At 56.7% G+C, this 16,554-nt stretch overlaps 3 protein-coding genes across 3 annotated transcripts; 2 read left to right on the top strand and 1 right to left on the bottom strand.

Annotated features, from left to right (window-relative positions):
- Positions 1 to 472: 472 nt before the first annotated feature.
- On the top strand, positions 473 to 4,104 carry CNPY3 (canopy FGF signaling regulator 3). Its single transcript, XM_027709827.2, has 6 exons — positions 473 to 604; positions 2,318 to 2,441; positions 2,563 to 2,659; positions 3,093 to 3,215; positions 3,387 to 3,504; positions 3,616 to 4,104. Exons 1-6 carry the CDS (start codon positions 496 to 498, stop codon positions 3,822 to 3,824), a joined length of 780 nt encoding a protein of 259 aa, XP_027565628.1. The 5' UTR covers positions 473 to 495; the 3' UTR covers positions 3,825 to 4,104.
- Positions 4,105 to 4,381: 277 nt separating this feature from the next.
- Positions 4,382 to 6,691, top strand: GNMT (glycine N-methyltransferase). The gene is made up of 6 exons (XM_027709826.1): positions 4,382 to 4,692; positions 4,853 to 4,980; positions 5,335 to 5,448; positions 5,906 to 6,048; positions 6,171 to 6,292; positions 6,385 to 6,691. Exons 1-6 carry the CDS (start codon positions 4,487 to 4,489, stop codon positions 6,554 to 6,556), a joined length of 885 nt encoding a protein of 294 aa, XP_027565627.1. The 5' UTR covers positions 4,382 to 4,486; the 3' UTR covers positions 6,557 to 6,691.
- Positions 6,692 to 8,032: 1,341 nt separating this feature from the next.
- LOC113982028 (peroxisome assembly factor 2-like) lies at positions 8,033 to 16,268 on the bottom strand (the record flags this gene model as incomplete). The annotated part of the gene is made up of 9 exons (XM_039381004.1): positions 8,033 to 8,664; positions 8,981 to 9,120; positions 10,595 to 10,672; positions 11,288 to 11,404; positions 12,701 to 12,809; positions 13,254 to 13,315; positions 13,409 to 13,614; positions 15,935 to 16,067; positions 16,174 to 16,268. Coding segments are annotated over 9 exons (1,077 nt in total), but the record flags the coding sequence as incomplete, so codon positions are not given.
- Positions 16,269 to 16,554: the final 286 nt, after the last annotated feature.

Here is a 16,554-nt window from a genome sequence, read left to right on the forward strand (position 1 = left end):
CTCACCTCTATCCTCCTCGCCCAGAGCTGAGGGCTTGGCAGATGCCTACCCCTGAGGGGTAAGTCCCCCTGTTTCGGCCTAGGGGTGTGAAAGGCACCCAAAATACTGTGGAGACTGGAGAGGGAGGGAGAGAGACAGTGTCATTTGGGGGGGTGTTGGGTGGGAATATTGTGTTGGGGGGACAAGAGAGAGGGGCTGCCATGTTCCTGTGGGTGGCATGGCCCCGGAATTACCTGGAGAATAGGAAGGGAGCCCAAGATACCTCGGGGGGAAGGTTCCCAGAATTCCAGGGCAGGGAAGGACCCCGGGGGCGGCCGTTCGCATCGGGGCCACGTGGGCGCTCGGCGGGACCGCCCGGCGTGGCCGCGCGCCGCTGGGATAGGCGGGCGGGGATTGGTCGTGAGGGCCACGCGCGCCGCCGGGATTGGCCGGCGCGGCTCGGTCGCTATGGTTACCGGGTGGGGCGCGGCGGGAGCGCGCCCCGGAAGCGGAGCCATGGCGGCGGCGGTGGCGGGGGCAGCGCTGCTGGTGATGCTGATGGCGGCGGCGGCGCTGGCGAGGGGCGACGACTCGGACTGGGTGCGGCTGCCCAGCAAGTGCGAGGGTAAGCGGGGCCGCAGGGAGCCGGGGGGATCGGCCGTCGCCGGCTGCCTGTTCGAGCTGGGGGTTTCTGGTGCGGGGCTGCGCCACTGCGGGCTGCCCCTCTGCCCGCCTCCTGCCCGCGGGCACCGGTGTCCCCGGTTCGTAGCTGGGGCTGCTCGTTTCTGCTGCTTACAGTTCGTCTCCGCGACGCTTCCTCCCTGAGCAGTTCCTTGGTTCACAGGCAATCCAGGGCAGGTCGTGACGGACATTTGCTGTTTGCTGCGGTTTCCTCCGCCTTTGCTGTGTAGGGACAGGTGGAGCTGGACGGCAAAGAGAAAGTAAAGAAATATGGAGCTCTTTACAAAGCTTTCCCTTCTGAGGAAGTAGCTCTGGAGACACTGATGTCCGAGCTCTGCTGTGACACCTGCATCCTCAGAGAAGCATCAGAGCGAGCACTGACCAGCCTATGCTCCTCTTCCTGCCCAGGCTTGGAACCTGTGCCAGTGTGCAGCAATAGCTGTGGGCAGCACCTGGATAACTGGATCCAGCAGTGAGCACACCTGGCATGTGTGGAGACACTGCAGCAGGTATGGTGTGGAAAGGGACATCCTCAAGGCCTGAGTCCAGAGGGGCTGCAGGAATGAACGCTCATCCCATCTGAGAAATGGCTGCAGCCACCTCCAGCCCCTGGTGCCAGCAGAGAAAAGATCGTGCAGGAGGTGCACACAGGGATTCTCAACATATGCATGGGAGCTCTGGAGAAGCCACCTTGCTCTCTTCCTGCCTGTGGCACGACCCTCTGCTCACATCATTGCCTGGGACAATGTCTCATTGCTGCCACCAGACAACTCTTGCTGGGGCTTGGCCCTTCTCCTGAAGTGGGGCTTGAAGAAGAGATGGCTCCTGACAAACAGCAGAGGACAAAACTTTCTCCAGCTTCCCGCAATCCTAGTTTTGGGCAAGCAAGGGCCACACCAGTCCTGGCTTTCACCCCTCCGACACAGTGCCTCCTTTCCACCCCTCTACATTTCCAGCTGTAAATGCCTGAGATATTTCTCCTGCTCTCTTTTTCTGTAGCTCTGTTGAACTCTTTTTACAGAAGAAATAAAGCTTTTTTTTAGTTTTATAAAAGAAACCATGCACTGCGTTCTAAAGCTGTTGGTGCTGTGATCTCTGCTGCAGTGTTGCCTGAGTTCATGGCCTCTCTGGCAGCGGCACAGTCCATAGCCAGCACCTTGTCCTGCCACCCAGCCCACTGGGCCCTGCCAGCCGCTTGGTCCCCAGCACAGTCCCTGTGTCCCCAGAGCACTGAGGGAACCATTACCAGGTGGGATGTTTTGTGGTCACGAGGAGAAACTACGACCCATGCTGGGACATGCATTGCGAAAAGATCCTGTCCTCTTCAAGAGGAAGAGAGCAGCTTGTGTTGTGGAGGTAGAAGCTTCGGGGGGAAACCTGCAGGCAGAACTGGCCCTGTCTGACTTCCCAGCTGTGCCGTAGTGGCTGGCTTACACTGAAGCATTGTTTTCGGTGTTCCTGCTTCAGGAGTTCTCCAGTGGAAGCAGTTGAGCCATTCCTGGTTATTTCTTTGAGCAGCCAAGGTGTGTTTTGTGTTCACAGCAGATTTGGTGTGCCTGGCTCCTGGGCTAGTTCCTGCTGCTGTCCCAGCTGCTCCGTCCCACTGGCCATCAGAACAGTGACACCCCCTAACTTGCCTGTGCTCTCCTCCCTGCAGTGTGCAAGTACGTGGCTGTGGAGCTGAAATCTGCTTTTGAGGAGACTGGCAAGACCAAGGAGGTGATTGACACCAAGTACGGCTTCCTGGACGGGAAGGGCTCTGCCGTCAAGTACACCCAGTCGTAAGTAGGAGTGGGATGGGGGTCTCCTGCTGCTGTCCCTGCCTGTGGTCTGCAGAGCTGAGGGCTTTGAGAGGCTGTTCCTGGGGGGCCATGCTAAGCCTGAGCCCTCATCTTCGTGCAGGGACATACGGTTAATCGAGGTGACAGAGAACATCTGCAAGCGGCTGTTGGATTACAACCTGCACAAGGAGAGGAGCGGCAGTAACAGATTCGCGAAGGTGAGGTCTGTCCTCCAGTTCCCTGCTCCCAAATGTCTCCTGCACTGCCAGGGTGACAAATCACATTCATTCTTCCCATCCTCTGGATCCCCTGCCAGTGCCCAGCATCAGAGGCCATGCTGCCCCCCAAGTCAGGTATGGGGTGCTGTCCTTGGTGGCGGTGGGCAGGCCCCTGCCCTCGCCTGCATGGAGGGAACCAGAGGCTGTCTTCCTGTTGGTTTTGGAACCACGTTTGCAGACAGGGACTTGTTGCCACTTGAACTCCCTCCTGGTAATGCCTTACCTGGGGGGTAAGGCTCCCCCCAGGGGCCTGACTTTGTCTGGCTTGCACGTTCCTGCATTGCTCGGCAGGGTTGTGTGGCTAATACTGGGAGGGGAGAGCGGGAGCCTGGCAGGAAGAGCACCACCTGACCAGGCAGCTCTGCTCCTTCAGGGCATGTCGGAGACATTCGAGACCCTGCACAACCTGGTGCACAAGGGCGTCAAGGTGGTGATGGACATCCCCTATGAGCTGTGGAACGAGACCTCCGCTGAGGTGGCTGACCTCAAAAAGCAGGTACCTAGACCAGTGGGACTGGTCCTCAGTGGATTCTGTGACCTGGTGGGCCAGAGTAGAAGGGGAGAGAGTCTAAGGGTGCGCTGCTGGAAGCAGGGTGTTAGCAGGACCTGCCGTCCTGGTCCTGCTGCACCAGCATGTGTCTGGAGCTGGGCTCTCCTCTCTGCCTAGTGCGATGTGCTGGTGGAGGAGTATGAAGATGTGATCGAGGACTGGTACAGGCATCACCAGACGGAGGATCTCTCCCAGTTTCTCTGTGCCAACCATGTGCTAAAAGGAAAGGATACAAGTAAGTCCTGGCTGCTGCCAGGGGCCGTGCAGGAAGGGCAGGGGAGCCTTGCCCAGGGCACAGGGAACCTTGCCTCTCCCTCAGAGCCCACTCTGCCCCTCTCTTCCCCAGGCTGCCTGGCAGAGAAGTGGACTGGCAAGAAGGGCGACTTGGCAAGTGTGGAGGAGAAGCAGAGCAAAAAAAAGAGCGGGAAGAAGAAGAAAAAGGACCAGAAGGATGAGAGCGTGGGAGCTGCCAGCCTCCTGGACACAGGGGAGGCCCTGGAGGAGGGGGTTCAGGAGAAGGCTCCACTCACCCACAGCCCAGCTGATGAGCTGTAGACACGCAGCCCCAGCCCCCGCGGCTGCCTGCTCTGGGGTTTCAACCCGTTGTGCCTGTGGGTACCAAAGGAAAAGGGACTTGCAACCCGGGGGAGACCAGAGCGCCCGGTCCTGCCTTGTCAGCCTGGGTGCCATCCTGCGATTAGGTGTCACGGAGCCGCGGACCCAGCCCTGTTGTGCGTCCCTGCCGGGGGCTTCAGCTCCGGGAGGCTGCGAGTGCTGCCCCGGCGCCGGCTCTTCGCACCGAGCCGGGACTGTAAATAAAGACGTTTTCCCCAGAGCCTCCGCTGCCGGCCCTTCTTCGCCCGCGGTGCTGGGACGAGCGCAGATCCTGCTGCGGGCGGGCCCTGACCCTGCCGGGCCGAAGGTCGGGGCCGCGGGGGGGCGCCAGGCGAGCGGTGATTGGCCGGGCCGGGGGCGGGGATTAGAGGGCGCGGCCGGGATTGGCGGGGCTGCCGCGGGGGGCGTGGTTTCGGGAGGGGCGCGGTCGGAGCGGCGATTGGCGGGTGGGCGGGCGGGGGCGGACACGGCGGCGATTGGCGGGCGGGCGGGGGCGGGCACGGCGGCGATTGGCGGGCGGGCGGGGGCGGGGTCTCGCGGCGCAGCGGGGCCGCGAGGGCCGTGTCGGTGTCCGGGGCCGGGTCGGTGTCCGTGTCGGCGGGATGGTGGACAGCGTGTACCGGACGCGGTCGCTGGGGGTGGCGGCGGAGGGGCTGCCGGACCAGTACGCAGACGGGCAGGCGGCCCGCGTGTGGCAGCTGTACATCGGGGACACGCGGAGCCGCACGGCCGAGTACCGCAGCTGGCTCCTGGCGCTGCTCCGCCAGCACCGCTGCCGCTCCGTCCTCGACGTGGCCTGCGGCACTGGGTGAGGCACCGCGCCCCGCGCCCGCCTGCCCTGCCGGGTGTCCCTCCCCGCTGCCCGGGATTACCCGGGGCCTCGGTGCCCTCGGCCATCCCCAGTGTCCCCCTCCCTTGAAGCCCTCCCGACCCCCTCAGCTCGGTCCTGCTGACAGCCGTGTCCCCAGGGTGGACTCCATCATGCTGCTCGAGGAGGGCTTCCAGGTGACCAGCGTCGACGCCAGCGACAAGATGCTCAAGTACGCGCTGAAGGAGCGCTGGGAGCGGCGCAAAGAGGAGCCCTTCGACCGATGGGGTGCGGGGACTGTAGGGACCGGGAGAGGCGTGGGGACACTGACACCCCACCGCGGCGCACGGGACTCTGCCCTGTGCCCCTCTCTTGTAGTGTCTCTGGCCCCTCGCAGTGCTCAGGCCCCTCGTCTGGGGTTGCTGCTGGCCGGGTGGCCTTGTTGCAGGGACAGGCAGGGACCTGCTGGTGCCAGCTCCTCGGCAAACCCAAGCCATGGTTCTTGCCTGCCTGGCTGCTGGCCACAGACTAGATCCAGCACCTGCAGGGGCCAGGGAAGGGCTAGGTGGTGCTGGGATGGGGTCTTGCAGGCAGGGGAGGCTGTTGCGTGTCCCTGCCCTCATCCATTTCCCTGTGCTGCAGTCATTGAGGAGGCCAACTGGCTCACACTGGAGAAGGACCTGGAGAAACCAGGGGACGGATTTGATGCAGTCATCTGCCTCGGCAACTCCTTTGCACACCTGCCTGACTTCAAAGGTGAGTTGGAGGGAGGGGAGGGGGAGTACCTGTGCACACCGTCTCCTGCAGGCTGAGAATGTGCCCTAACTCCTGCCATTGGCAGGACAGGGGATAACACACAGTGGAGCTGCTGTGTCATGGTGCATCTCCAGGGAGGCTGAGAACATGCCCCAGTTCGTGACATGAGTGGGCTCATTGGGTTCCATAGTGGCGGTGGAGGAGGTTGTGTGCATTTATGTCACAGCTCTGGCAAGACTGGAGGCACACCCAGACTTGTGCCACAAGTGGGGTGGTGGGTTCCCCATGTGAGGCTGAGAATGTGCCTGAGCTGATGCTGTCGGTTCTCCAACCTGAGACTGGGGGGAGATGGTAGGGGAAGGGGTATATGTGTGTGTCTACATGGGTAAGATGGGGCCTTATGGGCTGTGCCATGGGGTACAGCCAGTGCCTGGAGACACCACCATTTCCTCCCCAGGGGACCAGAGTGACCACAAGCTGGCCCTGAGGAACATTGCCAGCATGGTGCGGCCGGGGGGTGTCCTGGTCATTGACCACCGCAACTATGATCACATCCTGGCCACGGGCTGTGCACCGCCTGGCAAGAACATCTACTACAAGGTGGGTGGCTGGCAGCCCCTGCCCCATCCCAATCCCCTCTGCCCCAGCCCCATGGCCCCGGGTGGGGCAGGCAGCAGGACTGCCCAGGCTGGGGGCCACTGAGTCCTCCTGTGGTCTCCCAGAGTGACTTGACCAAGGACATCACCACCTCAGTGCTGCTGGTAAACAACAAGGCACACATGGTGACCCTGGACTACACGGTGCAGGTCCCCCCCACTGAGGCGGGGGCAGACCCGGAGCTGAGGTGAGAGGGGCTGCAGAGGTGGCTCTTAGCAGGGGGGTGGCTGGCACTGTGCCCCACTGTCCCCAGGCCTCACCAGCATTGCCTCCTTGCAGCAAGTTTCGGCTCTCATACTACCCACACCGGCTGGAGGCCTTCACAGCTCTGCTGAAAGGTGCCTTCCAAGGGAAGTGCCAGCACAGTGTCCTGGGCGACTTCCAGCCCTACACGCCGGGACAGGCCCATGTGCCCTGCTACTTCATCCATGTCGTGAAGAAGACAGGCTGAGGGGGCCATGGAGATGGGACTGTGGTGGCTGAGAGCTGCGAGCAGCTCTGGGGACGAGCAGGGGGTGGGGACATTGCTGAGAGCTGCCTGGGAGATGCCGCTCCTTAATTAAGAACACTTGTGAGAGCTACTGGAGATCATGGTCCGTGTGTCCCTGTACGGGCAGGGTATGGGGCAAGGGGGACAGCCACAGCCTGGGGGAAGCATGGGGTGGGTGCAGGTACAGTTTCACCTCTGAGCCCCCAGATGCAGGTGCCAGCCATGCCTGTGGTGTGGGGTTTGGGGGTCCTCTTGGAGACAAGGGTGAGCTGGCTCCCAGGTGGTTACACATCCCTGCTGAGCCCACTGCAGAACTGCTCACAGGAGTGTGCTGCAACCTGTTTTCTCCCCTCCACCTCTCAACCAGTTGCTGACTTCTTTGCTTGACACCCCTCAGCCCCATCCCGGGGGTAACCACCCCCCTCCCCCCACTGGGGCTCCCACATTGGAGCCTCTACCAGTGCTTTTGCTGTGGCTGCAGCTCCCTCCTTTTCACCCCAGGGAAGATGTGATGCTCAGATCCAGTAGCACAGTGCAGTGCGGTCAGGGACAGCTCTGCCCAAACACGCTAAGCTGCCAGAGCTGGAGCAACAGGGCTCCAGGCATGCACCAGCTGCAGCTTCACACGTGGAATGCCACAAGCTGCTAGGGAGCCAGTCCTTTGTGGAGGAGCTCAGTGGGGAGCAGGCCTTCACAGCCACACCCCTTGGCCCAGGGATCCAGCTGCCAGCAGGCTCAGTGCCGACAGCAGCGGGGCAAAGCCCGGCACCAGCAACCCCTTGGGCTGGGGCACACATGGGCCCCTGGCTGGGCATGAGGCTGCCCCGGGGCTGCACCAGCAGCTGCAGGGACCGGGCGGTGGCAGCTGCTGGCCAGCTGGTGGCCACACACAGCTCAAGTGCCATTTGTTTGGCACCCCTGGTAAAGGCCGGGAAGCCGGGCATACACACTGCTGCCAGCAGCTGCTGTGAGGCTGCAGAGGGAGGTGAGACAGGACTTGCAGGGGGTCTGGGCCAACTGGTGCTCAGCACAAGTTAGTGCAGACAGGGCAGCTCCAGCCAAGGTTTGAGTATTTCCAAGGCTGAAGCCCTCCCTCGCTGTGTGACAAGTTTTTCCTCTTATCCACTGGAAATTTCTTTGCTGCCACTTGCCCCCCTTGCCTCATGTCCTGTCAGCCAGCACCTCCAGGAAGCACTAGGCTCCCTCTGCAGACAGAGCTCAGCTCCCAGCAAAGCAAGCCCCATTCCCTGAAGCTCTCCTCATCTACCATGAGCTCCAGCCATTCTAGTGGAACGAGAGTGGTCCCAGCCCAGCTCACAGATGTGCTCCCCACTCTATCTGCAGGACAGTGTAACACCCAGCCCACCCAGGGGCTTGCAGGGACCTTTCCAAGCCTACAGCCACCATCAGCAAGCAACAACTTGAGGTCAGGCAGTGAATACCTAGTGCTAAAACCCCTGTATTTTATTCAGAGACTACATTAAGTCCAGGCCAGCTGGAGCAGCAGTGTGCTGCTGCCCTCCAGCCAGCACCCCTCACTGGGGAGGGGCTGACACCCCAACAAGCAGCTGCCTCCAGCCCTGCGCTTTGCTGACAAACTGGATGCAGTTTGAGTCTTGCTCCCCTACCAATGCCCTGTCACCCATGGAGACACTCCTACAATTGCCCACAACCGTGGGATTCAGCTTCCTCCCCAGGAGGAAGTCATCCATGCTCCCAGCAGCCACCATGTGCTGCACCAGATGTGAGGGACCCACCACCCTCCTGGCTGAGCACTGCAGCATTTCCATCAGGCTTTGGCTCAGGAAACTGCACAGCCACTATTTCCACCCAAGCTCGAAAGAAGGGGGCCCAGGAGGCATCAGAGAAGAGCATGTGGGTGCCTTTTTGGGCCTGTTCTCATCACTCCTCCAGTCCCAGCTTTGCCGAGCATTAGCAGGCTGCAAACTTCTGCTGGATGAGTCTGTACCTGAGCAGCTCCTGCTCAGAGACTGATGGCTGCAACCTCGCAGCAGCCTGCAGAAAGTCTTCCATGGTCAGGATCAGAGCAGAGCTCTCAGTATCCAGCCCTGCATAAGAGAAAGAACAGGAAAGGGCTGAGAGACAAATGCAGGGGTGGCTGGCAAGATCCAACAGCCCCACTCTCCAGCCACCAGAGACTGCAATGAAAACCTGTCTCACTCCTTCCCCCTGAGGCCAACCACTGGAGGTGATGACCACATCTGTAGAAACTGCCTGCCAGCCAGTAACCCAGAGCCCAGCATTGTGGTTCTAAAGCTGACGAGGGCCTTCTCACACAGCCCTCACACAGCAGTGGTAACTCTCCGCTCTGCCCCTGCGCTGGGCTGCTCCAACACGTGGAACAAGTAAGGGCAGGGCTCCTACCTTCCTCAATCCATTCCACCTTGCGTTTGACAGCGCACATCATGGCGTCTGAGCACAGCGCGTAGATGTCGGCTCCTGTCAGCTGAGCTGGACATTTTTCTAGGATGGTGGTGAGATTCACAGAAGGATCCAGTTTAAACCTGCCAAGAGAGAAAAATGCAGGTGTAAAAGCCACATAAAAAACAGACCAGGAAAGCTGTGACAGCCAGTGTGACTCGGCAGGAAGAATCAGAGTACTCATGTTTAGCTGCTTCTGGACTGTGATCTGCATGCTTAAAAAAAAAAGTATTAAAAAAAAAAATCAAAGTTTATTGGTTTTTTTCAACATAGTCACCTCTCAGAAATTTCCCTGCAGCAAGGTCTTCTCTGCAGAACCAAAGGCAATTTTGAATCACAGCATCACAGCACAGCATGGTCTGTCTGGGTTGGAAGGGACCTTAAAGGTCATCTGGTTCCAACCCCCCCATCATGGGCAGAGACACCTTCCACTAAATGAGGTTGCTACCAGCCCCATCCATCCTGGCCTTGAACACTTCCAAGGATGAGGCACCCAAAATTTGTCTGGGCCTCTCTGGTTGTGGGTACCTGTTAGGAAGCACAAAGGATGCATGGAGCAGTCTTGGAGCCATGGTGCAGGATGAACTCTCTAGAACACCATCTGTTTATGCACTTGGTGCTTGACTTCTCACTTAGATAAATTAAGTGCTCTGCATGCCTGGGAACAGCCTACAGCCAGGGCTGCGTAAGAACATGTTTAATTACAGACAGTACAAACCACTGTAACACCAAACCATCCCATCAGAGCCATGCTGCAGACAGCAAGCCTCCTTCAGCATGACCAGCACACTGACAGTGGGCACAGCTGCCAAGACACATGGTGTGACAAGCTGCTCACCACCAGCCCACACTCTTGCCTCTCCTACTAACTTATTGTCACAGGCAGCAGCAATCACAGCTATCCATGACAGAGTCCCTGCAGAGGCAGAGTCACAGCCACTCACCAAGCTGTGGTGGGTGGTACCTCCGTACTTGAATGCAGGGCTTGCCTCTTCTCCCTTAAGAAATGCTCTCAAGAGCTCAGAGCAGCTGAGGAAGCAGCCAAACCCTGCTGCTCAACAAGATCCCACACAATCAGAGATTGGAAAGACACATGGAGCACATGCTGAACAACCCTGAGCATCACAGGAAGAGAGGTAGTGTGATGAATGGAGCTGCCTTCACCCTTGGATCTGCAAAACAGCGGGGGAATTCTTGCAGGATGCAAAAGGGAGCTTCCTGCCATGCAGCTGCACTGCAGTCTCATAGCACTGTTCAGATTTGGCTGAACTCCTCAAGAAGAGCATATGGGCACAGTGGCTGGAAAACTCTACTAACCACTCCACTTGGACAGCCAGGCTGAGCTGCTCCCATCTTGTAGGAAAACCAGTCCTAATTCTGCTTCTGGAAGTTGCTCTATTCTCTTCTCCTACCTGCTGGCTGTGGGTCAGTGACCGCAAGTGCTGCCCAGAGCTCTGACATGAAGCCAAGCTGGAGAACACTAAGCATCAACCCCAGGAAGGCTGTGACCCATTGGAGGGTTGTGGAAGCCTGCTGGGAGAGCACAGGGTCACTCACTTCCTGGTGACGGCACTCAGCACCTGCAGCTGCGACTCCCGGTCTTCGTTTATGCCCACATAGACCAGCTTGTCAAACCTGTCAGACAAGAGAGGACAATCAAGAACAGGCCAAGGCAAACCTGCCTTGTGTTCAGCCCAATGCACCAGGAACTGAAGGGTGGCCCCGAGACAGCTCCTTTTGCTGTCAAGTTCATGGATGATACAAAGCCTGGGGACAAGCGGTCAATGTGCTGGAGAGCAGGGCTGCTCTCCAGAAGGACAGGGGCAGGCTGGAGAAATGGGCTGACAGGAACCACGTAGGGTCCAACAACAGCTGATACACAGTTCTGCCCCAAGATGGGCAAGACACAGGCTTGAAGACCACCTGGGGGGCGATTCTGCAGAACAGGCCAAGGGGACCAATTCCTCCATCAGTCTGGTGCCGCAGCAGGTCCCTTATTGCCCTGCTGTGCTGTTAGGGCAGTAAGCCAGAGTGGTGGGGAGAACAGGCTGTGGTATCTTGTGCTGCTGCTACAGCCACAGGCACTGGCCTCCTCTTGGCTTCCTATCTCCCTCATAAGCCAGAACCAGGGACCTTTAGGAACAATCTCTGGGGAAGGAGCATGGTGGGGACACAGTCCATCCAGCTCATCCCTGCCTGAAGAGCTCTGGGAAACTACCCTGAAGCAAGGCTGGGTAGGATGTGACATACCTGCCTGGCCGGAGCAGAGCTGGGTCCAGGAGGTCAGGCCTGTTCGTGGCTCCAATGACAAACACATCTCTGGTAGAGTGAAGGCCATCAAGCTCTGCCAGGAGCTGTGAGACAACTCTGCAGGGAGCAAGACAGGATGCTCACAACTAGGCCTTGGCAAGTCACCTACTGTCTTCCTCAGCCACCAAGGCAAAGAGGAAGAAGCGAGTCCACTGGCAGGTCCATTTCTTGGACTTCAGCTTCTATTTCTCCTCCCTAAAGAACCCTGACAAAGCTATCCAGAATTCTCTGACAGCAAGCATGTGGGTTCATTGCATAGTGAGTCCAAATCCCTGGTACCCAGACAGTCCTTCAGGTCTTGCTCAGCTCTGAACCCTTTCAGTATGGCCACACAAACTTATACTTGCTATCTAACATTGGCAACACAGACCAAACACAGACAGGCTTGTATGGTTGTGGCTGAAGTTTCCCACTCATATGTGCTGGCCAGTTCTAGCTGTCCTTGCAATGTGGTACTGCCCAGCAAGTCTAGCTGCCCAGCAGTCCATGCCAGGGACATGCTGGCAGGCCAGCTATGCTGCCAGTCACTGAATCACTGAATGCTTTGGGTTGGAAGGGACCCTAAAGATCAACTAGTTCCAATCCCCCCACCACGGGCAGGGACACCTTGCACTAGACCAGGTTGCTCAGGGCCCCATCCAACCTGGCTTTGAACACTTCCAATCCTCAGGTCAGTGAACAGCACATGTTGTAGATTTAGTTCTGCAGCCACGGGGCTTAAACTGGTCTGTCAAACACGGTATTCCAGTGCTACACAGGCCTCCTGGCACAGGGATATCTCCACCAGGTTCTGGGATCAATGAGCACCACACCCAGTCCATTCCAGAGCTGGTCTTATGTGTGTGTGAAGCTGGATGCCAGGAGCACATGATGTCACTGGAAAATTCTGCAGAACCCCTCATGGACAAAGAGAAAGACTGGATGGGGACTACCAGCTCACCAGAAGAGGCTTGGGGGAAATAACCCTATTTCTGGGTATATCTCTAAGCTGTATACACTTTGCTTCTACCAGAAGCAGCTGAAAGGTTTCCCAGTGCACTGAAACAGGAGTTAATAGGAGGAGAGCACAGCAGGGGTGTGAAGGGTGACTGTGGAGAGACCAAAGGGAGCACTTGGCAGCCACAAAAGCAGATGGAGGAGACTGTCTTAACCAAATGTTTGCACAACAAGATTGGGCAATTGGGAACCTAAAGCAATGCAAACAGCAGTACTAATGTTCAGAGAGAGGAAACAGGCCATGCTCCCTTAAGGGAGCTGGGAGGGGAAAAAGTAGAGAAAGAGAGGTGGGATGGACTCTGCCCCGCAGCTGAGGCAGGTTTGCTGCTCTCCCAAGGACACATGATGCTCACTTACCTATCCATGACACCCCCTGAATCTCCGCTTCGCCCACGACTGGGGGCCAGGGAATCCAGTTCATCAAAGAAGATAATGCAGGGAGCAGCTGCCCTGGCTCTGGCAAACACTGGAAGGAGACAGCACAAAAGGTGAAAAAGACCTGGAGGAGCAGTCAACAGCAACAGGACCTGCTACTCTCCCAGCAGGGAAGAGTTATGGATGGAAACCTGATGCCCACTCTATCACCACCAACAACTGCTTCTGCCTGAGTGGCTCAGTAGAGCAGGGACAGGCAGCACCCAGAAGGATGGGCCCCGAGGCTCAGCTGTGTCTCTGAGAGGCTTCTGTCCCGTTGGGAACACCAGGGACAAGAGCAACAGGAGCAGAGAGCAGGAGGGCAAACAGCAGCAAGGCAGGGAATGGACTGGGTGTAGGAGACAGTTGGGTACATGCCCTGGCTGAGAGCTGTGGGTGGGAGTTGAGAAGAGGGGTTTAAGCACTACGTCCTTCCCTTCAGCACTACAGAAGAGCCCAGTCTTCCCATATGCAGAAGCAGAATGTATATCCTTACCATTGCGCACATTCTCTTCGCTTTGCCCGACATACATGTTGATGAGCTCTGGCCCTTTCACGCTGTGGGGCAGAGAGAAGAGGGAGCCAGTTAGAGGATGCCCATCCCCTGCCAGGAAAAGTCAGTCCTATTGTGTGACCCCCCTTGCTCTTCACCTAAGGAACGTCATGGTGCATGTTGTTGCCACAGCTTTTGCCAGCAAGGTCTTCCCTGTCCCTGGAGGCCCATACAGCAGCAGACCAGAGCGGCACAGACCCAGCGACAGCAGCTCTGGGTGCTCCAGAGGCAACTGGATAGTGTCCAGTATCTCCTTCTTCACCTCTTGTAGCCCACCAACATCCTGCCAGGACACCGAGGGGATCTGCCAAGAGAGGGAGAATCCTTGTCAGCACCTCTTCCTGAGCCCCAAGCATGCCTGGGCAGCTCTTGCTCCAGTATCCAGTATCCACATTTCTCCACTTCCGAGCTTTGCGATAGGGAAAACAAACTGCACACATGCCCAGCCATGCTGCACTCACAGCGTGCACCTCATCTCCAATCCTCCATCACACCTCATATCATCTGTCAGCAAAAATACCCTAGGGAAAGTATCCAGCAGGGTTGCCTGCAGCTTTGTGGGGGACAGTCCTGCTGCAGACAGCCCTTAGGATGCATGAGGGAAGGTAAAAATTAAGAAAGAACAAAAAATTTAAAAAAAAAAAAAAAGAAACCTGGACCTAGCAATTATGAGCTACTTGTGTTCAGGGTATCTTGCCCACCAAGGCAATGAGACTGTGCAAGGGCTTCACACCTTCCAGAGCGGCAGAATCTGGGCTGCCAGAACTTCTGTGATGTAAATGAGGATGTGAGAGACAGGCATCCTGTAGGACAGTGTACGGAACACTCGCTGCTTTGGAAAGGGGAGATGCAAGAGCAAAGTCCATGTATGCTGACAAGAAATAGATAGGGATAGGGTCAGCTGCAGACACGCAAGGGTCATGGCAAATAGAAGAAAGACAGCAAACCTGAGACGGGTAAGCCATGCCACTTTGGTTATTTTGTGCTGAGCAAAACAATCCTGGAGGATACTGCTGCTCTGCTCACGGCTTTAGAAATAGCTGGAATGCCACAGTCTGCATGACACATCCTCCTGAGAGGCAGAGCAGCTCTCCTGGGAACTTGCAGAGAAAGCAAAGCCCCAGAACACCTCCTGCCAGCTGCTGGCTGGGTGGGGAACAGCTGCCAGCGCAAATGGGGAGTTTAAAAATAGGCTAGGGCAAAATTCTTTCCCCCTCAGCCAATTTGGAACTCCTTCCTTTGCTACTTGAGATTATGTTATCTCCTGCTATTTCTGTAGCTGTCCAACAAATCCACCAGGAAAATCAGGTTAAACAAAACAAAGATTTCCAGAAAAGAAACCTTTTAAAGCAAAAGGTCACAGGCACTTCTTCTGCAGTGCCAATGAACGGAAGAGCTGCCCTCTCCTCTGCATTCTTTCTTATACTGCCTCGCTAGAAAGAGCTCTACAGACATCAGCACAGGAGCTGGAAAACTGCAGCAAGGTTGTTTTCAAGGGAGCATGCTGTAAGTCTAGGACATGTTGTAGACACTGCTAGCAACTGGAGGTTTGGAATTAGTGTTCTCTAGAAGGCTCAAGCTTTAACTGCAAACAAATATGTGAATAACCAGGAAATGCAAGCAGGGAACTGAAGGCAATGTATGTTGAGAGTATCCAGGTCTGATAATGGGCTTTCTGAACTGCAACCAATTATTAAGAAATCGATAAAGGAACGTAAAATACAAACAAAATTAGCTCCCATTCACACAGCTCACTGCTGTGTGAATTATGGTTATTTGTCTCACAGCGAACTTGGCAAACACCTCAAATCAGAGCTCACTTCAGTTTCTAGTAAATCTATGCATTAATTAAGTGCTGGAGTAGCTCCTGGACTATGACATCAGCAAGGTGTTTTCTTGTTAGGGCAGACTGCAAGTGGGCAATTGGGGAAGATGTCACAATAACTGCTCCAAGGCCAAGGTTTCCTGTCCTGTGCAGAGCTCAGTTGTTTGAACTCATGGGTGTGGAAAAGAGGTTCTGATCACTTTTCTTGGTCCTAATACCACATTACCCAGCAAAAACTGTCACCCCAAATGCTGTTTCCCTGGGTGCCAAGCAGCCAGAAGTGGATCACACCCCTCCTGAGAAGCTGACTCTGCTGGTTTTCTCAGATTCTCCATGTCGCTTTACCTGAAGAACTTCCAAACTCTTCAAACTGCTTGGCTGTCAGAAAAGCCCATGCCAGTCCAAGCAACATCCAGGGCTGGCTTTTCACATGTGGAAAAACTCCCCCACCAGCCTGTGCCACAGCCTCTCAGTTCCCAGAGGCCAGGTGGCTGGGGAGACCTCAGCGAGGCAGCTGGCCTGCAGCTGCCTTTGCCTGTTGCAAGGCTGAGCTGCACAGCTAGAACCCCTATGGCACCAGCCAACTGAGTGGTCTGCAATTAGTATGGCAAGGCCTTCCCTGCCAAATTCAAAGCCAAGAGCCAAAAGCACTAGTGGGGGAAAGCCCAGAGGGGACTGTTTCCCATTCAAAGCTGGGGGAATACATGGAAAGACACAGGAAGCAATGTGCCAGCGCACAGCCACCTTGAGCCAACAGCTTCTGCAGAACCAACCCACTTCCTGTGCCCCAGCATCCTACCTTCGGGGCTCCCACTGCCTGTGAATGGGTGTCATGCAGCTGGTCCAGCGCAACACTAAAATCCTCCTCAAGCACTGGGAACCCAGCAGCGCAAAAATCTCTCTCCACTTCTTCACTCAGTCCGCCTGGAAAACTGGGGAAAGAAAAGGGAAGGACTCAGGCTCTGCCCCACTCCTGGCATTATCGGGCTGGTTGCAGCCCCTGCCCTCCCCCACCTCCTGCCCTCTTGTCTGTGCTACCTCAAGGCTTGGATGCGGGTACAAGCAGCTCGGCTGCTGTGGGACAACAAGGCACAGAAATCTCCCAGCACAAAGCCCTGTGAATGCAGAAACAAAGACCATCAGTTCAGCCACTGCTGAACCACAGCTCCATCTAGGCCATAAAAGGTGTATGGGGAAAAATTCTTTGCAGAGATGTTCTTTGAACCTCTGTGCCCTGGTTAAAGGCTCTAGCTTCTTTTTTTTTTCTATTAGCTCTGTCTTGTAGCCAAGCTGAACATCAGACAGCACCTCTGCAAATGGTGTGGAGTCCTTAGGCTCTAGAAATCTGCACTTAAAGCCGATGTCTGAGGACCAGGATTAACCACTGAAAAAGTTGACTGGACTGTGGGAATTAGCCCC

Source organism: Pipra filicauda, unplaced genomic scaffold (assembly GCF_003945595.2).
Source record: "Pipra filicauda isolate LSUMZ 115617 unplaced genomic scaffold, ASM394559v2 scaffold109_size3271384_pilon, whole genome shotgun sequence".
NCBI classification, from domain to species: domain Eukaryota; kingdom Metazoa; phylum Chordata; class Aves; order Passeriformes; family Pipridae; genus Pipra; species Pipra filicauda.